General features: G+C 45.5%; 1 protein-coding gene across 1 annotated transcript; it reads right to left on the reverse strand.

Moving 5' to 3' along the window:
* Positions 1 to 6,047: 6,047 nt before the first annotated feature.
* Positions 6,048 to 23,276, reverse strand: LOC133350920 (DNA topoisomerase I, mitochondrial-like). Its single transcript, XM_061565761.1, has 21 exons — positions 23,163 to 23,276; positions 22,748 to 22,775; positions 19,210 to 19,609; positions 18,842 to 18,911; positions 18,609 to 18,652; positions 17,843 to 18,016; positions 17,103 to 17,178; positions 16,905 to 16,984; positions 15,248 to 15,363; positions 14,688 to 14,809; positions 13,581 to 13,703; positions 12,722 to 12,909; positions 12,445 to 12,589; positions 11,801 to 11,944; positions 11,151 to 11,336; positions 10,820 to 10,888; positions 10,507 to 10,621; positions 9,949 to 10,076; positions 9,048 to 9,142; positions 8,333 to 8,482; positions 6,048 to 7,802 (listed from the first exon to the last, which is right to left on the reverse strand). The coding sequence occupies exons 1-21, from the start codon at positions 23,190 to 23,192 to the stop codon at positions 7,700 to 7,702; spliced, it is 2,586 nt and encodes an 861-aa protein (XP_061421745.1). The 5' UTR covers positions 23,193 to 23,276; the 3' UTR covers positions 6,048 to 7,699.
* Positions 23,277 to 23,914: the final 638 nt, after the last annotated feature.

The raw sequence follows: 23,914 nt of genomic DNA on the forward strand, positions 1-23,914 counted from the left end.
TATCATCAGCATCATCAGCAGCAGCCCCCTGAACTGGATGAAGGGGAACACTCACTAAGGGGCCGTCCAAATGACGTCACGCGATTTTGGACGATTTTTGACCCCCCCCCCCCTCGTCACACGGCGTCACAAAAAGTCAGACCCCCCCTCAAATATGACGTCACAAAGCTCTGCCCCCCCCCCCCAAATAAAACATGCTTCAAATCGCTTTAAACAATTGTCATTGTAGTGCGTGTTTAATGTGGCGCTGCATTCTGATGTTGTAGGAGAAAACATTTATTTCAAAGTCTATTTAATTAAGTAGAACGTGTTGTCTATATCTATTAAAAGTTGCGCATTTTGATGTGACGTCACATTTCTCAACCCCCCTCCTCCCTTGTCAGACATCGTGACAAATGTCTGACCACCCCCCCCTAGGTGCGTGACGTCATTTATGGGCGGCCCCTTCTGTTACGTTTTAGAAAATTAAATGGGGGGGGGGGGTTACAATACATCTGGACCACGCTGTTACAGTATCAGTGCTTCTTGTGCGTTACGGTGGCTAGGAGATGTTAACTACCTCGCCTGGTGTGCAGGAGGTCGTGAGTCCGATCCCGACCCCGACGCCCGCTGTATATTTGGAGTTTGAATGTCTCTCCCTCCCCGTGGTCGCGAGGATTTTCCCCGGTCCTCCGATTTTTACCTCCTACATTTCTAAGCTGCTATAAATTGTTACGTGATAAGCCACTTCGTTGAGCTATCATTTTCGATAGCCAAGTCGTCGTTTCTGAAAAAAAGAGCTATATAACTCAGTGAGATCTTACCTGGTACAATAGAAAGTTTCGTTTAGTGTCTGCCCAGTCTAAAGTTGTAACTAAAGCTCATTCCACGTTTGCATTGTAACTACCAACACACACGGATGATGTCAGCCACGGTGAACAGAGCTCGTCTTACACGGCGGTAACACTCGTCCCAATAATAACAATGGTAACGTGTCGCCACGTGTCCCTTCACCTGCACTCACCACAAAGACCTCCCGTGTAGCCTTGATGCTCATGGTGTGGAGTGACGCATGCAGCCAGCTATGGCTACAGGGTTTTGGTGGTACATGTTGTTTATGTCGTTTATTGTGAAATTTCGGTCACAGTTCCTATGATCACTGTTACATTGCTTTTATGGCTTTATTTTGGTGATTTCGAAAAACAATTTTGGTTTGGCCATGTTTGTTTGTTGTAGTACGGAGTTAGAATGATGGCTTTAATCTAACTTGTCATGCGGTTGTTGTTTGACTTGCATCCCACTCGCTGTGAGTTGACCGTGAGCGGGAATCGAACCCGGATAGCCAAGTTCGCAGCGCAGGGCGCTGACCACTGCACTACCGCTCTCCATACACTCACCTGACACCACTCACACTCACCAGATACAACCGAAACTCCTCCTCACACTCACCGCTCGACATATTTAGCACTCACCTAACACCGCATATCAAACACTGACTCCCCACTCACCGCTCGCCCGCTCCCTTGACACTCGCCTGACACTTGACAATCACCTGATTAATTTCAGGTTTCTAGCCATTCAATGGCATCATCAATGCAACGTGACTCCATCCCAGTTACCAAACAAAGCACTTGCGAGTGCTAATTTTGATGTAAGTCGGCTGTTATCGGACCTTGCATGTCCCAAAAAAAGGAGTGCCATCGTTACCCTTACAGAAGAAGCTTCCAAGTTGATTTTCATTTTAATCGAGCGGTTAGAATTATGGATCCAAGTTCCGTTGGCTGTGATGATGCGATAGAAAAGTGTATGATTGCCTTCGCTTAGGAATCTGGATTAAAAGGTGGAGCAGACAAGAATCCTACTTGTGTTATTTTTTTTTATTTTTGGCACGCTTCGAAAGTTCCACTTGTCGCAGATTATTCAATAAACATATTCTTTGGTTCTTGCGGAAAAGTCACGTAGATATATAAAATAATAATAATAAAAGTAAAAAAAGAACCAAAGAATATGAATTCCTACAGTCACGACAATTTTAAGTCAAAATTTAATGAACAAGTTTCAGTGATCGGTACAACCACAGACATGTGCCTCCTTAATTTTATGCAATCCAAATTAATTATAACCATTTATAACTATCGCCACAATTCAGTTGTCACCACATTGCAGCTTCATAATTTGATCAGTTGTTTATCAATGAATATATCCCGCCATCTAATCGCAAAAAATATATACATAACAATTCGAGCAAAATTAGACGTAGGATACGGACAATTGTTTATTGTCTGTGCTTATTTCAACACCTAGGTGTATTGTATTCGAGGGTGCAGCAGGTCCAATACGAGAGGGGGTTCTGGGGGTGGGGCCTGCACCACCAAACGTCGATTTGGCACCACCCAAACTCAGTCTCCTAAGCGACACATCATCCCGTCCATAGTATGTATTTATACTGCACGTGGAATCCAACAAGATATACAGCTCTTTTAGACAGATGTCCAGAAAGGGGAGGGTAAGAACATCGCAGCAACAAACAATACAAACACATGATAGGAGTACGAAGTGCAGGAAAGGTAAAACAATCACCCAAATATACGTAAAACTAAATTATATTTATCTTACCAGGTAAAGCCCACTTAGATGTTCACTTATTTTTAAGAAGCGACCTGGCCACTGTTACGGTGAGCCCCCCCTCCCCCACACACAACAGGTCAACTGCCCCCCAATCCGAGAATATCTGGAGCCAGGCTTGGGTTGCAGTCATAGTACAGCATTACAAAAGCGAGAGTTAAAAAGTGTAGAAAACATATTCCTGACCTCAGATGTTATCACAATTTACAATTTCAATGAGGACACCAGCACTCGAGGACTCTGTCCATTGCCTGTCATAGAGCCCTTACCACCCTCTACACCAGTTGATCGCGCACAATGCTCAAAAACGCATGTATGTTGAATTTCTGTTGCACCATACGTAGCCACCAGTGCTAATCGGAGGTGCGGGTCAGGACCACAAACCAACACACAGAACGCAGTTCGAAAGAAATGAGTTTCAAATCTAGATTTAAAAGCGCATAGCTCCAGTGGATTCCTAACATCGGGAGAGCGTTCCAGACGGCTGCAGAAGCGCATTTGAGAGCGCGCGATGCAGTGACCGTCTTTGTTCGATGGCCAGCCAGAAGCCGCTGCGAGTTCGCATGATGGTTTATGCTCTTTGACAAGATCACCACGGTATTGTGGTTCATTTGTGCCAAACACTGTGTGTTAACGAGTGCGACCTGATAATGTGTTTGCTTGGCAACCGGAAACCAATGCAGCTTGGCGAGCACTGGACGGACATGGTCAGATCTTGCAGCACCCGTCACATGTGCCAGACAACTGTGTACACCATGCAGTTTGGTACGTAATGTTTTTTTGCCAGACGTCCCGTAGTGAGATGCAATAATAGAGCCTTGTCGATACTTCGCTACACGCCGTGTTGGCTATGTCACGACTCAATAGTGGTGAAATGTGTAGTAGAGCCCTGATATGAAAATTGCATGACTTTACTATATTTTGCACGTGATGATCAAACGACATTCTGATCCAGTATCGTGCCACGACCGTCAGGGCCTGATCCTCTCAGTTTGTTTTTGCTCGACAGAAACCACAAACATTACAATCTGTCCAAAATGGTTCTACGGTGAGAGCACTATCCATCAGAACGTCAGCCAGGCTTGACCTGTTTCTTACTACATATACAACCAGTTGGCCGCCGGTACCTTGCAATGTTTATTGAAGTAACCTTCAGCTTAAAATAGATTGGCAAAAACACTGTGGGTGTATTCACCACTACCCGCGTCCCACTAGATTCACGGTGGACATTAACGGCCCCGTGACGCAATTCGAAGAGGAGCAAGCCATTGTCGTCAACGTGGTAAAAATTTTGTTTAAAAAATGACTCGCCAATTATTTTTTTGGGAAACAATTAGATTGTCGTCCGCAACTACAAAAAAACTAAAGCAGGAGTCTCCTTAAAACAAGCCTTGGGACTCGAATGAGGCTTTCCTGGGTAAATAAAATGTAATAAAATCCCAGCCACGGGGAATATTTATGGCCAGTGATATCTGCAACAGTTCCAGCTTCACAAACCCGCACGGACTACCGTGGTGAGGTATGGCCAAGCAACCCCGATGGACCGACGCAGCGTGGTGAGGCCTTCAATCCAGCAGCGGATTGATAAACGGTGACAATGACGACCCAAATGAGACCCGGAAAGTCGAAATCGGTCCAGACTTGCTGCTCGATATTGGAACGGGAAAAGCGACAGGCCGACACAAACCTGGAGAAACAATGGATGTATTTGCTGTTACCGAAATGTGTATGTCACCAGCAGTTAAGGACAACAGCAGGATTTGATCACAGTACTTATTTATTAAAAATGCGCGCATCACCTATAGAGTATGCAGTATTTAATTAGCCTGTGCCTCTCTCGGTAGCATCTATTGGAACACACTTTAAACCACACACTGTGACCAGAGGCGCTCTCTCCACCCATCCCACACTCATCCAGCCGCAACGTGCCCACCGTTACAGCTCGGTCAAAACGCGCTGCAGAGGGGCCAAACTTTTGGAATTAACAATGTTCTCACTAACATTGGTCCAGTGTTAAGTAAAAGCTGTGTGGGCACCCTGGCGCGCAACGTGTTTGCATACAAGTCCATGCGGGGGGGCTTAAAAAATGCAAGTGGTGAAACACGCAAGTGATTATTGACGTTAAGACGTTTTCAGAATCATCGCCGGCAGCACGTGGCACTCGCACACAACGCTTTCCGTACGAGCTGCATAGCTACATACATAACGACGGCAAGCATGACTGACGGCAGTGGATTAACAATGGCCCACAGCGGTCCGACAATGTCGGTTTTGTGTCGCAAAGGGGCTCGGGGCGTGTGAATGACAACCAAAGCAGCTCGTACTACTCTTGCAATGGCGCGCCAATATGGCCAATTCATGAGCTGTGTAGCCGGTTGTAAAAAAATAAAAGTTGGCCAACTGGCTCAGTCCCGTCCATGTGTCGACCTGTCTTGTCGACACCCACCCCCCCACCCCGTCAAACAAAAAGTTGGCCAAACTCTCGCGGCAGAATCGTCATCTCGTATCAAACCTCTCGCTGTAAAAATCACAACCACACCGCATCACCGTTCAATCGTGCCGAGCCATTGCAATCATTCAGGCACACAAACTAAAGGGGGGGGGGGGGTGAGGGGATGTTCTTAGAAATACAGGAACATAAAAGGGACTCGCACGAAACTCCGATGGTTCAAAAACGTAAGACAGTAAGTAGGGACTACAAAAAAAATCCAGCCACGTCCCAGGACAGCAAGACCTCTTAGGTTGGGGAACATGAGGGGGACGAGCAACCACGCACTCATTAAACAGATGATCAATGAAAAACAGCCACCGACGATTTTGCCCACCTTCATTCGATCTCATAAATAAAAGGGGATATTATTTCCCACATCCAAAACGTGCATCTTTTGCGAACACAAGGCATCGTTTCTTCATAGGCAAGCACACACACACACAATCCCAGAGACACGAGCAAACGGGGGTCCACACGCATGAATACCTGAAGGTTATTAATCCAGACTGAAAAAAATCGAAAAAACAGGCCTCCCCCCACCTCCGTGCAATTTTGCAGCGACGGCCAGTCTAGTATCCACCCCGAATTTGTCCAACTTGAGATCAAAATTTGCGACCGTTGCGAGTGACCAAGAGACCCAGCAGATGAAACCCGCCCAAACTCTCTCGACCCGCCAAAAGGCAAATGTAGAAAAAACGCTTTCTGCGACCAGCGACAGATTGCCACAAAACTGCGCCTTGTCAATCTGGGGGGTGGGGGAGCATCACAAAAAAATAGCAATGAGAAACCCCCACCGAAAATAACATACAACACCACTCATAAGTGGCGTGTATTTTAAAACGGTTCGTGAGAGGAAAGTAGGTTGTTTTTGGACCTCAAGAATCTTTTTTTTATCGCACGCCAAAACCATACTTGAGATTGTGGTTTCATGCGACCAACGCCATACGCATGACTCGCTCGCACTGGCTTTTTTATTCAAAGCAAAATGACAGTAAAATAATCTTAGCAGTGATGTTTATATATGTATACGGTGACCCAACCCCGCCTGTTCTGAACACCGGGCATCAGTCAAATTCACGTCATATTTTTTACGCACATGGCGACCACCGTAAACTTTATAAAATTGTAAAATGAGAAAACGGTACAGCAAATTCTTAAGCGATGCTAATGTAGCTTCAGCCGGAGTGACAACACTCATTGATAAAGGCCCAATGTATAGACCCCCCCACGAGACCAACATTCATGTGTATAGCACGATAGCACTTTCATCTTGTGGAACACAATTTAGAAAACACACTATTACCATTAATGTCTTCCTTGAGCTCTAAAGGACAGTCTCTGTGTACCGTTGTTTCGATCCTGCAGCAATATTTACAGAGCTAGGGAGGATTTATGTTCAACATTAATTAATTGCGTGTATGATCTCCCCAAATCCAAGTTTGCTCAATTTAGCTGCGGCTGGGTTGGCCAAAATGGGCAAACACACAAAACGCACGCTTCGACTCGCATAACCAGCACCATAGCAACACGTAGCAAGCTCCTCGCCAAACCATTGTGGCCACACCTGCCTTTTTTAATATTCAACAAGCACCAGGCAAAGCCAGACCAGCCACCTGTGCTTCAAGTCGGCAATCGGCAGGCATAATCTCCAAGTGAAGTAAGGCAGATTTCTGTCGCGCCTATACACGGTGGGGGGGGGGGGCTTTAAGCTTGTTGTACATCTCGTGAACACAGGACAAGATGCTCCTCTCTGGTGCTCCAAGTATTGTCCGTCTGCCGGGCGTACTTAATACGTCTTAGGAGAACATCCATGCAGAAACTGGTGCTCTCCAAAATGGCGGTTCGTGTTCGGCATCAAGTGGATTGAACACAATTGATTTGAAAAGAAACAGGAAAAAAATGTTTTCAAAATCCTTGAAAGTGTTTAACAAGCTGTATTTGCAAAGAAAGTTCACAATCCAAACAAACCCCCAGACCCAGTTTATGGACAATCGAGGTTTAAACTGTACAATATTCGGCAAACTATAAAACATTTAATATTCCATAAACTCGCATAGGGCTCACAGTCTGAAAAAAAAAAAACTTAAATAGCACTAACACATCGCTAAGAGGGTTATTGAATTAAATCATGCTTGAAAAAATTAATTACCGTGGATTTTGTAATTTATAGTAAATGTTAAAAATGAATTTGAACTATTTAATGCGTTTTTCAAATGAAATGACTTTTAGGTTTTTAATGCCAATGTATATCCAACTTTGTTTTCAAAAGCAACAAAAGCTTCTCCTAACAGTGCTAAATTAAAAACAATGCAATTAATTTATGCGACCTTTAAAAAGTCACACAGGTTAATGCAATTAACGTGTGTGGCTGTTCTTAAAGTCATTAACTTCAGACTATTTTGAGTCTTTAAATTTGGCTAGGTGACATCTATAAAAACACCACTCAAGCCCATAAAATTGGTTCTGTGGCAAAAGTACAATTATGGGGTTGAGCAGTATTCATCTCCAGACGAAGCAGGGTGTATATATATATAAAAAGCTCAAGGTTTAAAACGGATCGGTGCGATCAATAAAACCGCTGTCATTTCATAAAATCCATGTCGTCTAAAACTCAAAATCTTTTTCGGCCATGTCAACGGCCCAGGCAAATTTCTCTCGCTGAGTCTTGTTGTAAATCTTCTCCAAGGGCACACCAAACTTCTTGCACCTGCATTCGCACGCAACAGGTATGCGAAACCATTTGCAACACGCACCACAGGTACACACACACACACACACAAGGGCGACTCAACTACATCTGGTCATTTTGTAAGGAAGCCCTGTTCCTAATTGTGGGCTAAGGCAGCTGGGGAAGTGGAAACTTGAACGTACTTTAAAACCTTGGATTGCGAGTAAATTGGTCTGCGAGTGTTTTGCAAGACGAGCTAATTGTTTAAATAAATATGAATTTGATAAACGAGCGAGGTCTTGCAATACGAGTAGTAGGTATACGCTTTGTCTGTAGAGCGTCACGTGATCACAACTGATATACGAGCGCTTTGGATTACAAACACGTTTCCGGAGCGAATTATGCTCGCTAACCAAGGTTTTACTGTATAGTCAAATACCCCAAAAGGGGACAGTATTCCCATGCAAGTGTATTTATTGGCCAAAGACGCTCGATTAAACACTTCTACTTCATATATTCTACGAATAGAAATAATTTGTGACACTAGCATCACTATCATGTTTTATTACCATGCGACGGAGATGCGAGGATCCAGGTAGTTGAGTTTGGAGGTGCCGAGTGCGATCTGCTTGTTCTCCTCCTTGTCAGTAGCAGTCACCTCCAGCTTCATGAGCTGCTCCTCCATGCGCTCGACTGCCTTTTTGCGGGTCTCGACAACCCTGTCATAAACGCACGACAATGTCACCGGTGACCACAGCACATCCACCACCAATATGCCAGAACACGGTGAGAATGCGAGCTACACGCACAAAGACGAACGCCGAAAACGAAAGCGCACACGTACGTGAAACACCGCCAAGTGGAACACCGACGCCACCCAAGTGTCAACGGAATGTACAAAGAAAATCTCAAAGAATGGAGGCCAACAGATTGCTATCAGTGTACCTGGCACTGCCATGTGGCTTTTCACACAAGATGTGAATTAAGTGTAAAAGGGAGGACTTTAGATAAAAAGGATTACACCCTTGATCAGAGAAATAAGTGGAAGAACCTAATTCTAATCGTCAGCTGCCCCATGATGAGACTTGCACACCAGGCCAGAGCAGCATGAGCCATACATAATAAGACCCAGAGGGACTCTACACGTGTAAGTGCCGATAGCCACTAAAAGCAACTCAACACAACGCAAACGAGGATTGGGAGTTTCGATCCTCAGGAAGCCAGATGCGCCACAACTTGTGGTAGCCTGTGAAGCAGTGTGTACCGTGGAGCCACTTGACTTACTTCTTGCTTTTGATGTCTTTGCGGACCTTCAAATCAGTCTTGGCCGACTTGAGCTCGCGTTTGGCGAGAGCCAGCTGCTCCCGCTTGCCGTCGATCTGTACAAGACGGGCAACTTTTATCAAAAATGGGTCCAGTTTCCTTGAAACTCGCAGTCACCCAACGACATGAAACATTATCGGTTAGGCTCTAAAATCATATTTGTCACTGCAGTAAACCCTCGGTTTAACGGACCGCCATTTAACGGACCTCGGATTTAATGGACAAAATCTGCTGAATCCAGAGTTTTGTCCAAAGAGATGAGACAACGGACTTTGCCCCAAACAAAACAATGGACTAAGTCCAGTAATGGGGAAATCAGTCCAGTCAATATTAGATTTGTCCCCTTAATGGGTACAGTATTTATTACACTACACGTGTTTTATTGTTTAAAATAGGTCAAAATAGGATAAAAGTGGAAAATGAGTTCTACAATACATTTACAGTACTTTGGTCTTTAAAAGTACAGTATCGCATACATAAAAAAGCACGATGATATTTTATAATCATCATTACTGAACTATCACTAAGTAGTGTGCGTGTGGCAGGGTGCGATTTAGTGCTCAAAATACCTCATTTGGCCATTGATGGACAATCGGATTCGACGGACACCCCTTCCCCCCCCTATTAGTCCGTTAAATGGAGGGTTCACTGTCCTTGCACAACTATCAACATCAAGTTTGAATGATCAAGCTATATTTTGCTGAAGGCACCTAAAAGTTCCAGTGAACAATATTATTACTGTACACGCAGAGCCCATCTGTCGATCAACTGCTAAATGAGGGCCACTCCATTCCATGCTTCAAATGCTCTTCAGAGCACAAATGTACCAAAGTACAATTGCCTGCTCTCCATGGTAGCTCACCTTGCCCTGCAGGTTGGCCATGGACTTCTCAAATGTTTTGGGCGCGGCACGCTGATGGTTGCACAGGATGGCCACCGCGCGGTTCGCCCGGTTGTAGGACAGGATCTTGGCAGGGACACTCTCATCCGCTGCACACCACGTCAACACAACAACCACCCACACACGATTATAATCGAGGAAATCTCACTCTCCAGAGCAATCTCACAAATCAAACATAGCCATACTCCAATCGTTTAAAATAAAATTTGGCTAGCCGTCACATATGCACAAGTGCAACTTAGTAGGGCAATATGGATCCCTGCTAGCAATGAGAAATTATGAGCCAACTGGACATGCTCTTAAGTCGAGTGGTGGTAGGATAATTACTCGGCTGCGAAAAATGTATTCATGAGTAGCTGACACGGAGGGTTGCTGCCTTTACTTGAGATGTCAAGCCGGCGATCTTGTGTTTAAAAAATGTAGATCTTTTTGCTAACTTAGCATTTTCCCACAATCCCTTATTGATGGGGGCAGTAAAGGAAATGGGCAGTGGGAGGAGTGGGCAGGGATCGAACGTACTGCTCGTGAGCTCCTTCAGCTGCCACTGCAGGGTGATGGAGGCGTTGTAGGTTCGGAAAACCTTGGCAGTCAGTCCATCCATCAGCTCCTGAAGGTGCTTGTTCAGGATTGACGTCTGTCGAGAATGGCGTGGTGGGGAAAAAAATTACAGATTTAGCACCTCTTCACAAAAATAAAAAGATGGCAGCTTGCTTCACAAAATAAAACATGCTTTCAATGTGGCAGCAAATACTACGAGATAGCATAATATCTGCAACGCTACTGCACAAGTGGAACCTTATATTTTCAACTAATTAAACTGGACATTACTCACATTAAGACGGTCGAAGAGATCATCCCCACCCTGCTTATTCTCCATGAAGAGCTGCAGGTTCTTGAAAACCTATTCGCACACAAGACAAAGGACACACGTATATAGAAGCCGTTGAACAATCTTTGGTTACACGACATAGAAATTCTCTAGCGAGCGTTCACAATTTGCCGAAGTCCAAATTCTATTTGCGTTTTCACAAAGGAGAACCAAATCGAACTTAACACAAGTTTTCTGTGCACCTCACTCCAAATCCCACATCGCCAAAACGTTAAAAAGAAACATTTCTCTCCCATATCTGCGACGCAACTGCACGAGCGCCCGCGCAACGTACCCTCTTCTCGACGGGGACCTTATTGTAGTAGCGGATCGAGTCCTTGCCAGGGAAGTCGAACTCCACCACGTACTCCTGGCCGTCCATCTTCTCGTGCAGCTTGATGTGCTCCACGCGCAGCGAGCAGCAGCCCACCGTGTCCGCCGTCTCGCCCTCCTCCTTCTCGTTACCTGCTCTCAGCGCCAACTGCAACACAGGTTCACCATCATCAGCAGAGTGTCTCCCCCTCCCTTAATAACACTTGAAAAATACGTTTGTTAAAAATACATTAGGTAAAAATTTACACCGGTATTGCCCACTCTTTTTTACTGTCTTTACTTTCTAGATCATATACTAAATATTTATTATATCTATCACCTCTGTAGCTTATGTCAAAGTCAGGTGGCATGTGCTCGATCTCATCAGACCTCAGAAGCACAGCAGGATAAGGCTGTACAGTGCTTGGATGGGCAACAACCATATAAAAGGTGTTGTTATATGGCGGTGGGATTGCAGGTTTACTTTGCAGGCAGTGCAAGAAATTGCAGGCAAAATGTATTATTGTAATGTACTTCCATGCTCCATGGTTTATTCATCCCAGCTTCAACCTGCAGCGACTGATGTGGCAAAGTGTGGTCAATTAATGCCAATGACCCATCAGCGGCACATACCTTGTCAATGAAGTAAAGTGCGACGGCTCGCTGGCGAATTCGCATCTCCTTTGACTTCCAGTCATCGCGGTACTGGCTCCGGATCTTCTCCACGCAAGTCTTCAGCTTACGAGCCACCTCGTACTTCTGCCAGTCCTTCTCGCCCTGCTCACCGCAAAACATTCACATGATTTCACGTTTACCACGTGTAACATTTAAAAAAAATCGCAAACATTCAAAGTTGTTTGATGTATATAGTCACAATTTTTATCAAATCTAAAATGTCAAGCTCTCATACACTGGTATATGGACACCACTGCCAGTGGTGGTGTCACAATGATGACAACTAAGAGTATGAACTGTGAATTACATTCATTCTCATCTGTACAATGTTGTTGTACTTTTCACAGGAGCTCAGTGTTCACGTGACATTTGCCTTTAACAGAGGATAGCCACGAAGCATTGCTTTACTGGCTACAACCATGCTGATGAGAATGAGAAAGTTGAAAACCAGTCCAGGGTTTCCTTGCTTAAAGCCTGCTGCTGAAAACGATTGGTACTCGAGGCTTTTTGGCTGATGGAACCAAGCGCTGAGATTAATTTGGTTCGTCGTAACAGGTTGGGGAGGGGGGGGGGTGGTCAATACAGGACTACGGGTCTCTCACCTTGATGCGAGAGGTGGCGTTGAGCATGACGTACTTGACCTGGCCCTGCACGTTCTCGGTCCAGGAGGCGAGCCACGTCACCTTGTTGTCGTGTCGTACCTCCTTCCACTTGTGGCCCGGTGGCGGCACTGGGATTTTGGAGTCCCTTAAAAAAGGAAGCGTGCGCCAATTGCACCCCGTTGGTAACAATCCACCAGTGTGGGGCACGAGATGTCTCGTGAGACGGGCATACATCATTAGGTGCGGCTGCTCAATATGCGCGCTGTGCGACACTCACCTGCTGCAGTTGATGATCACGTCTTGAGGCAACACACGCCTCTTCAGCATGCCCTGCTTCGGGTGGTCACCTCGACCACGGAAAAGGCCCGGAGGTTCGATCCTGAAGTTGCCGATTCGCTCCTTGTGTGAGTCCATGAGGCAGAAGCCGAAATCCTGCGTCATTTTCTCGTTCTTTTCCTTGAGCATCTGTCGATAGTGCACGCACACAAGTGGCTAAGCAACCAGGAACCCATGTGGACAATGGTTCAGTGGTTGGATATTATGCCTGTAATCCAGCACTTTTGAGCCAAAGGTTAGGGATTCATGCAGAGTGAGGAGACTCCCAATCCCACTATGCATATATGTTGAACTTCTTTCACATAGTACGTAGCCAACCGTACTAATCGGTAAGCTGCAAGGTAATCGCAAAATGGCAGCACAGCCAAAGGTATCATGGCCGATCTGTGTACGCATTTTGAGTGTTATTTCCTAGAATAAATGTGTTTTCTGCAGGTACCCTATGGTTTTCTTCCACAAATAAAATGCTCATTAAAAAATATTGTTGAAACACTCATAGGACCGTCCTGATAAACATACGAGACTGAAAAGACACTCAACACTCCGTGTTATCATACAGCGATAATGCCATCAGCTTAGTTTCAAACAAGTGTAAAGACCGACGACCAACGCACCATTCCCAGATACTTTTAAGTGATTAATACTGCCGACACAATTGTTACGCATGCGGTAAAAAAACACACAAGTAATGAAAGCAACTTGCTTTCCTTCAACCCTGAAAATTGTAAACATTTTTATTTATTTGGGAGCTGCTGGTGGCCAAGCATTTGCGCTGAAGGGATGAGGACCAATGACTGCACCTGTTTCTCATCCTTGGACATGTTCTTGCGCTCCTCCGTTTTGACCTTGAAGTATTCATCAATCTCGTTGAAGTTGCACTTTGATAGGTCGGTGATAATGCTCCTCTCCTCTGACGTCATTTCCTGTTATGTCGACACACGCGGGGAGACACGCACGCAGGGAGAGAGACACGCACGCAGTGTCAAACCAAAAACCACCGCAAGCGCTCCCCCATTCTGCTCAACGGATTATAGTGCGTTGCTTAAAAAAAACAGCAAACTGGGCCCTTGCGTAATAATTTACCCTTATCTCACATCACAAGAAAACAATTCATTTTCAAAACCGCGTTACCCTAATCGTTATCATACGTCGACACGCTTGTGGGTACGGGTTTGAAGGCAGGCAGCATAGACGTGAGCAGAGCACAGTACAACCATGTATTTTGTTGCACTGCCCTCTGTATACAGGAATAAACAATAAACTTACAGAACTGTTTAAATATAATTGGGATAAAAAGGCTCAATATACAGTCATACCACGGTATACGACCGCTTTGAAATACGTCGAATTTGGTATACGTCGTGTTTTAACGCGAAAAAAGTCTTGGGATACGACGTCTTGCTTGCGATAGGACGCGCTTGCTAGAACTTGTATGATCAGGATGGGTCACCGCGTAGACCCCGTTCACGACTGAAACAAAGCGCCGCTCCTCAGTCTGCCTGTACACTAGAACTCGTTCAGTGCACAACCCTTGCTATAATCTGTGAATTTTCACGTGTTTTTTGTAATTTTAACGTGAATTTTTTGCAAATTCATTCAACTCCTCTCAGCAAGGTAAATTGACGTTACATTTTTTTTTTATTTATGCATTTATTTTAATTTATGTATGCATTTTAGTAATTAGTGTCGAAATTATTTTATACAACCCCATTAATGTATGATATGCCATATACAATATCATTTATTATACTCTGGAATGGATTATTTCCTTTCCCTCTTTCTTATGGGATAAGTCCTCCTACCTTCTGGAACGAATTAACGACGTATACCGAGGTACCACTGTATATTTTTAAAAAACAGGCGGTAAGCAAGCGGAGAGATAACATCATACAAGTTAGAGGTCATACCCTTCGCCAGTCCTTGAAAAAGTTCTTCCGAAAGATATCCTTGCTCGTGTACTCGTGGTCCAGCATTTTGGCGTAGAAGGTAGCCACCTCTTCTGACTTCTCGCTCAGTTTCATTGGCTTGCCTGTGACCACACCATCAGCCTTTTAGTACTCCCCTTGGGGGGAAATGTTTGCTACTTTCATTGCTACCCATTGACAGCAGATAATGCCAAAGGCAGTGTGTCAACAGCAAACTCAAAATAATTTTTGGCAATTGGTTCATGCGCTGCGCATTCCAAAAAGGCATTAAGCACCACCTTCTCCATTCACAATAAAGTCAACTTTTTTTGTAGCATGTAGTCAAGCTATTAAATACCACTGCTCTGTAACAAATAGATAGCTCAAAAGTCATTCTCAAAAGAAGAGGCACAGTTGGTCCTCTGCCTGACCCCATGGGCCGAAGCCCATGTAATTATAACCTAATCTCGCACACACAACTTGATGCATGTATTGCGAGTGTAAATAACACATCGATATTGCTGCATCTACCAAAAGATGTTATGAGAATCGGTGTGACCAACCATTGTAGTAGAAGTGCACATCGTCTGGGAGCGGTTCGTAAGGCGGTGCAAACACAGGGCCCTGGTGCTCCAGGAACTTCCATCGGACGCCATCCGTGTAGCGCTCCTCCTCCCACCTGGAGCGCCAGGCACAAGCAATACACACCCACATGCGTCCAAAAACCGCGCTGAGCCCAACCGCATGCTGGCAACGGGCGTCCCATTCAGGGATTGCATCGCTTTATTTTCCTGAATGTGCGTGAACCGAGGCACACTTGGAGGTCCCTCTGCCTGACCCGTGTTTGGGGGCCAATGTAGATGTAATCTCCACCAAAGTGGCATCACTATTAAGACACGGTCGCAACTCTTCCAAGGCCAAGCTCTCGAACCTTCTAGAGATGTTACGCCATACACATGTATGGACACTTAACCAAAGGCAGCGTTTTACATGAATTTAAGAATAATTTTCTCTAAATGTGCACTGACAACTTGTTCAGACAGCAAGGAATGCCACAAAACACATAACAGTGCTGAACCCAAAAATCCTACAAAGCATATCTTCTAAAACAAATGTGAGGCCCAATATGACTGTATACATTACAAAATAAAACATTCCAAATAAAAACAGAGGGTGGAAAACAACCAGCTTTGGGCCTCCGCATGATACCTGTGCAATTCAGCTAGAAATGGCAATTTTCACAAGCCTGGCGTAATTTTTAAACGCAGCATCTTACATGGTTCCCATGACCGCAAAACGTAATTTCCTGAAGCAAATATTTTTTTACTTCTCACGACGGGTGCACAACTCTGCCAAACGCATCGTTCCGCAGGTTGCCAAAAACGTTCCATAACATCGCGTGCCTTCATATGCCGAGGGATAGCTGTTTGCGTCATAAATGAAACGCACCGTTCGGCAAGGCAGAAAAGTAATAAAAAATTAAATCCGGCACTGTGATCACCAACAACCACCGCGCCCGCTACCTAATACAAGCCCAGGGGAACGCGGTCCGTGTAGCTGAAACAAACCTGCTGCGCAGGAAACAGCTCATTACGCATTAATGAGTGACAAACGCCACTTTTCCACCAAAATCCCCAGGGGCACAGGAACGAGCTTCGGAGCGGCAAAGAGACTCCCACAACAGGCATGGGGCGTGACGTGCACGGCGATCTGGCACCGATTTGGAGGTGGGATGGGACTGCAGTGTTTAGGGTGCAGGTCAGCATCTGGGATGGGTCTTTTACAACACTGCCTGGGAGAACTTTAAACAGAGTTGAACGCTGCTGTGGACGACCCAAGGTTTTAAACCGAGATCAATGCTCTAGGCACTCAACGAGCACATTTGACGACGTGCGCCTGCAGACTGTCAAAATTAACGGTACTTGCATGTTACGCTGTGTACCTCACACCCCCACCTCCTGGCCCATGTCTGAAAGATATACTTCCAGGAGAACGGGAGGGTGGGTCCAGTGGTTCTAAATTATGACTATTGAGTGTTGATCCAGCAGCATTCACAACACAGACGTCACACTGGAGAATCTGAACGGACATGATCTAGGTATAAAGGACAATTCACATCAGACTACTCCAAAAGCAACAGAGTTAATGTTTTGCTCCCATAGAGTTGAGCAACGCAATGTAGTCTACCCACGAAGCAGTCTCAGCAAACAGTTTCCTTACCACTTCCATTTCTCTTCCGGTTCATCCTTCTTCTTTCTCTTGCTTGGAATGTCATCCTTTTCTCTCTTTGTTGACTTTCTCTGCCACGTAACACAAAAAGCACCAGCGGTCAGCAACTGTCAGTGCGGTTTAGTTCTCAAGTGTGTGCCCGAACGAGTGGCAGCCAAGATGACGTCCACAAAAAAGCGGAGAACTCACCTGGCTGTCATGTGGCCTCTTTGTGGATTTTCTGTCAACCGTTTTCTCAGTTTTTATCTGCTTGACCATATGGAGCCTGTGGGCAGAATGAAAAGGAGAAAAGTGGTGAATGAAAAGCATATATTTTTTTTTCAAGGAAAACCTCTACTCATATACTGAATGGGTCAAGAGCTTTTCTCAAGTTAATATACTGGAAACAAAAAGATTAGTGCATTTGCATAATTCGGGGACAAACAAAATGTCCGCAGATATTTTTTTCATAAATTAAATTGCCGACACATGGCAAATAAACTGGAAAGAGCTCATTAGTCTCATTGAGACCTAAACCCGGTTTCCACTGGTGCATCTGAGCTATGCCAGGGCCGTGCAGAGCAAGGCCGTTGCGAGCAGTTTCTCCATTTAAAGAAATCAAAGCTGTGCCGCGAAATGTCGCACACAACGTGTGATGCAGAGACACGTAGATAACGTAGTGATACTGTGGTTAAGTTGTTAATGACTGATGTTAAACACAATGGACAGTGTAATTAGCCCAACCCTGCTAGGCTACCATGTAGATTTAAATGTGGCCCGGTGTATCAATTTGGTCATGGCTCCACACCGACTTTGTTACGGTGTGCCAGAGGTGAAGGGGTAAATTGGATGTCTTGCAACACCAGCGGGGCAAGGAACCCATACCATGAAGACGACTACGGTGGCTCAGGGTACAAAGTTACAGCAAGAACAAAAACTCAGCAACTCACTTTTTGGACAGCGGCTGATCATCATCGGAGTCGGCCCGAAAGCGCTTCTCCGGTTTTGACTCCTTCTTGATGCGATCTTCACGAGCACGCGCTTCCTGCTTGGCACGTGCTGGCGCCGTCACAGCGGCTCCAAACCCATAGCCATCGTCTTCCTCCAGCTTAATGACTGGGGAACTACGTGGGATGGCACAGGAAAATAAATGAGTCAAACTCCCCAAAAAGCAATAAAGTGCGAGACTGATTGCCACAGATATGACTAAGAATTAATACGGTTTCATAATCTCAGCTTGTCTCACGAGCATATCATGCCCACAATCTACAACTGCATTAAGCGCACTCATCCTATGCACACTATCCAATAATTTGGGTGTTTGACAGAGAAAATTATTCAAATTGTGTGCAGCATATGCAAGTTTCCCTCGTTGTACGCGGTAACTGCGTTCCATGAAAAGGGCGCAGAAAGCAAAACCACACGAGGCAGTCGCCTGCCGAGTACCACCTAAGGTACACACACAATGTTGTCCCATATCACACCACAAAGCTGCAGGAGGGGTGAATTTGAACCGCATACAGCGAATTTTGGGTTGAAAAAGGTTGCACAAATCCACAAAGGGAGGGAAACCTATATTGTAGATGAAGAATGGACAGCACCAAATTCAGTGATTGGTTAGAAATAAACCAATGACACCAAGTACTTTTAAGCACTTGAGATTTGCAGTCTAAAGATAACAAATGCACGTGTACTATACGCTAAAATTTTACTTACCTGAAGCCATTCTCCTTCTTTATCTTCACATCATTTACAAAAGGCTGCGAAACAGATACACACATCACCTGATTAGACAGTGTTTACCTTCTTTAACAAATACTGTTAAATAATATTGGTCTGGACAACCAATAGGACAATGGACTAAAACGAGTTATCAAAAGATTAAGTAAATAATTCCTTTAACATACTTAAACGTCGCTAAAGACAAAATAAACGCTATTCAAACTTACCTTTTCCTTTTTGATTTTGTCCAGTTCCTTGTCCTTCTGTCTTTCTTTGTCCAAATGTTCCTTATGCTTGCTGCAACAGGACACCCACAATTAACAGGCAGGTACGGTGTCCCTCGATAAACCCACACAGGCAACTCTTTCACAAGCTATCCACGAAGCGCATGATAAAGCAATGCTGGGACAGTGCAGTGATATGAGGGACAACATGGAAGATGGAAAAAAAGGCTTGCTCCGGTGCTGAGTTATTTACTTAAGTGCTTTTATTTTATTGCTTCCTTACATTCTGCATTACCAACAAAAATATGAATGCTTAATTACAATGCAGCCTAACAAGACACCTCTGCCGTAATGTGTCGGTGAGAACTTACGTATGGGAAGTTTCCTTGTGCTCCTTGGAACCCATCGAACCACCACCATGCTTGGACTTGTGCTCCTTATCGCGCTCCTTCTCTCTGTCCTTGTCTTTGTGTTTAGATTTGTGCTCGGACCGGTGCTCAGACCGGTGTTCAGACTTGTGTTCAGACTTGTGGTCAGATTTGTGTTCAAACTTTTGTTCAGACTTGTGTTCAGACTTGTGTTCAGACTTGTGGTCAGACCTATGGTCAGTCTTACGGTCAACTTTACTGTCAACTTTACTGTCAGCCTTACTGTCAGCCTTACTGTCAGCCTTACTGTCAGTCTTTTGCTCGGACTTGTGCTTGTATTTGTCCACGTCCCTGTGCTTATTCGATGCGTGGTTGTGACTCTTGTGGGAGTCCCTGTGGCCAGCTAGTTAAAAAACAGGCAAAAAAATCTAAATCAGTAATTACGCTACCAACATACAAAAAGAAAACACGGAATTCTGACAATCTTTAAAAATGCTTTAATAGTTGCTGGATGCACAGCCCCTCATGAGAACTGGCCTCCTCCTAGCTTAAATATATGTCAACATGTCGTATCATAGACCAATTATTATTGTCATATTATCACTGTGCAAAGTATACCCGTGACAAAGTGTCCGTTATATGTACGAGCACTTTTGCCATTCACTATGGTGTAGGGTTTTTGACACGTACTTTTTTCTTTGCACCACTGATGTGGTATTCACTGCCTATACAATATAATAAAAATATCACCAAGTCCTTAATACACAAGGCGCTTATTTGACAATGGAACAGCAAGCTGTCAAAACCCTAAAAACATCCTTGTCACTAAGTGTTCATATGTAACTCATTACTCGCCGTTTTTAACTGTGTACACGATGTCCTTCTGTGACAACGCAGGACAGAGGCTATAATGTGGCACTGTGGTTCTCTTATCTACCAACATGTCACAATTATAACGCAGAGATTCAATTCAAAATAACAAGGGTGCACTACGTCAAATAGGTCAACACACGTGGCCAGCCACTTATGACACTACTGTGCCTTAAAAAAAACACAACTTGGTTACAGCTATGCCCTCTGTATGAAATAAAATCTAAACTTTTAGGAAAAGTAAAGAGAATATTTAAACATCAATATTAAATGTAAGAATAGGTTGTTCCCCTTTTTTGATGATCAACATTAAATGTTTTGTTTGTCAATTAGAACTTTAGATTTTTAAAATATATTGTCTTTCCCTAATTTAATCTAAATTGTACAATTAGTCATGTCACGAAAATACCAATCCATTCAGAACTCTGTACAAACTGCCAAGAACATCCCATGAAAGTGGTTATCGCAAAACTACTTCTGAGATCCCTTTAAGTTACCTATTATCCACACTAGGGGGTAGTACTTTCAAACAAGCTATTTAAGTGCAGTCATTGGTGACTCAGCTGTGATCGTCAACCGACTACACTTGAGAAGCTGCTTTAATCACAAGCAGATTCTTGGATTTAAACCCAGGATCTAAGAGGTGCCAACACAGTGCTGTGACCTCCAAGCTTCTTGAAACTTTGGTTAATTTGATTGACTATGACCAAGTAAATAACCACTTGAAATATTGAACACAAACACACAAGTAAATTTCAGGCTTTGGACCAAATAAGTCAATGAAAGTGCTTTCTCGCATACATTCCAAGCAATATTATTTTCCATGCGCTCCAACATGTTCCTAAATTTTAAGTATAAACCGTGCACACCAATACCTCTTTCACGCGAGATGTTTTAACAATGACAAATTAAATACACACTATCCAAAGGAGATTCTCACAAACCAGTAAATTATGCTTATGATTTAAAACGTCTGAAACATGAAATCCCAATTTATTAATAGCCCCTCCCTATAGCTTATATGTCTGGACTACAATGGCAATATAATCAGCCTCAAAACTCAGCGTGCCAAGCGGCTCATGAAATTGTTTATCCAGAATCACTTCCGATAATGTACAAATGATGGTAAAATTTAACATTGACCAATCTACCACATTGAAAAAAAAATGCTAAAACAATGGTAAAGAGAAAAAAGAATTGCAGCATTATTGGAAATTACGACGTAAACTTAGCCCATGGACAGGTGGTAAAGCGACATGAGTAATAAGTGTTCTTATCATTACTGTCACGTGGAAATAAATACCTTTGTCCAGATAAAAGGACTGGGTGGTTTGTGCGAGAGGAAGGAGCTCGCAACTTCTACTGCTATGTTTTTCTCACATTAGACACGTCACTTATCGATAGCTGGTCTACTGGAAGTACCCAAGTAAAGGACCAATTACGTTAATCCTAAAAATTGCAACAGATTACAAAGAAAATTCCATGAACATTAAAATAACCTAACTTTATTAAAAGTGAAAACATTACCTACCAACAGATGTAGAGGCACAAACTTTTTAGTCTGCAGTAAACGAAAGCTGTACCTTTAAATTGTATCGATGTGGACATTTAAAGTAAAAAATTTACTCCACAATATGCACTATAATTATACGAGGTGCGGTGTATAAAACAAATGGTTAAATGTAAAGATTAATGTGCAGACGCATATTAACCTGATCTGTCAATGCAGACCAGTCCTGCATTGTCTAGTTGCTTATATAACAACTAGCGAGAAGGGCAGTGAAATTGCGCGAATCTCCTGCGAAAGGGCCGCGTTCACACACGAGACAAACACGTGGCAGAAAACCCCACGTACTTCACCACAAACTAGGTCAAAATGTGATAATAGATTGCACGAGATGCTCAAAACTTGTGTAATTGTATAAAAGTGTAAAGCCGGCTAAACACAAGCATGAAGTTTGCTGTGGGTTGACAATAATAACTCAAAATATTTTAAAAAAACTGCTAAAAACTTACAAAATAAATTTAATATCCAATTAACTACATTACACATTTGCCAACAACAACAAAATGATATAACCCGACCAAATGAAAACTTTCAAGATAAACGAGCACATTTCCATTCGGGTGAACAAAAACCCCCCACACACGGGGAGCACACACAGAGAGCAAGCACCATTCCCACAAACCGCACCGCCGCTCATCTGCCACGACTGAAACGTGGCCACTGGACACGAATCAAAGCCGAGGACCGCGTCGCGAGACACGCCGCTTGAAAAAAAAGGCCAAAACGGGGCCGTGGGGGTCACAAACGTGGCCAGAGAGGGCCTCGAGACGCCTCTTCCAAGGTGAACCAGGCGCAGAAAATGGCGCTGGAGGCTAAGTCAGAATCTCTCAGGCGGCGGCACAAATGCCATCTCTTTGAGGCCGCCTATCTCGTCATACGAGCAGCGCACAGCCCCTCTCGCGGCGGCATCCCCCTCCCGGAGTACCGGGGATCCGAACCCCGCGTTCATCCGACCCCGCGGCCGCTAAATCGCCGCTAAATCGGGGCCGGCGCGAGGCTGTTTGTGCTTTGGGACTTAGTCTCTGCGCCATTAGACAGCGGTGAGAAAATGGCCTCCTTCCTCGGGAGGGGGAGCTCACGGTGCCGCGTCTAGACGCCACTTACCGGCGGCCGACTTGGACAAGGACTTGGCCTGAAACAAAGAGACAAAGACAATCCATCCGTTAGACCGGGGCGCCGAGAGACGCGACGTCGATTCGTGTGTGTGGCGATGGTCCGCGTCGCCCGCTACAACCATTACCGACTCCCCCCCCCAACCACCACCCTCACACCGCCATCACCATTTAAACAGCGGTACGCCGGGACCCAACCCGGCCGGGGGTAGGCGCAGCCTCGCCCGCAGAGGCGACTCAGGCCAGGCCGAGGATGCCCCGAGCGAGCTAGGCCGCACCGCAACGCACCGCGGTGCGAGCGCCGTCAAAGTTAAACGAAACGTAAAACAAAGGCGAAGAGTGTTTCGCGCCGCGAAGCGAGACGAATAAACGTTGAGCGCGGGGAAAATAAGCGAGAGTCGATTTACCGGAATGTCGGGGAAGAAGAGCGCACTCATATCCCAGCTCAGCCTGGCACCGACAATGGTTTGGGGGGGGCGCGGCGACGGCACTGCGCATGCGCAGGCCGGGGCTGGTGGAGGTGGGGGGGGCGCGGGGCTCCACAGGGGCCGCGGCGGCGCCGACACTGCGCATGCGCGGGCTGGGGGGGCTGGGGGTGGAGCTGTGAATGGAGCCGGGGGGGATGGGGCCGGGGGGGATGGAGTCTGGGGGGCTGGAGGTGGAGCTGGAGGTGGAGCTGGGCATGGAGCCGGGGGGGATGGGGCCGGGGGGGATGGAGTCTGGGGGGCTGGAGGTGGAGCTGGAGGTGGAGCTGGGCATGGAGCTGGGGATGGAGCCGGGGGGGATGGAGTCTGGGGGGGTGGAGGTGGAGCTGGAGGTGGAGCTGGGCATGGAGCTGGGGATGGAGCCGGGGGGGATGGAGTCTGGGGGGCTGGAGGTGGAGCTGGAGGTGGAGCTGGGCATGGAGCTGGGGATGGAGCCGGGGGGGATGGAGTCTGGGGGGCTGGAGGTGGAGCTGGAGGTGGAGCTGGGCATGGAGCTGGGGATGGAGCCGGAGGGGATGGAGTCTGGGGGGCTGGAGGTGGAGCTGGAGGTGGAGCTGGGCATGGAGCTGGGGATGGAGCCGGGGGGGATGGAGTCTGGGGGGCTGGAGGTGGAGCTGGAGGTGGAGCTGGGCATGGAGCTGGGGATGGAGCCGGGGGGGATGGAGTCTGGGGGG

Source organism: Lethenteron reissneri, chromosome 35 (assembly GCF_015708825.2).
Source record: "Lethenteron reissneri isolate LAM-NWPU_2019-01 chromosome 35, ASM1570882v1, whole genome shotgun sequence".
Lineage (NCBI taxonomy): Eukaryota > Metazoa > Chordata > Hyperoartia > Petromyzontiformes > Petromyzontidae > Lethenteron > Lethenteron reissneri.

Excerpts from the sequence above, each read along its gene's own strand:
- LOC133350920 (XM_061565761.1), bottom strand. The coding sequence starts at position 23,192 with ATGAGTGCGCTCTTCTTCCCCGACATTCCG. Across the intron at positions 18,017-18,608 it reads AAGAAGGAGAATGGCTTCAG|TTCCCCAGTCATTAAGCTGG; the intron begins GTAAGTAAAATT and ends CATCCCACGTAG. Across the intron at positions 9,143-9,948 it reads TGGCCAACCTGCAGGGCAAG|ATCGACGGCAAGCGGGAGCA; the intron begins GTGAGCTACCAT and ends CGTCTTGTACAG.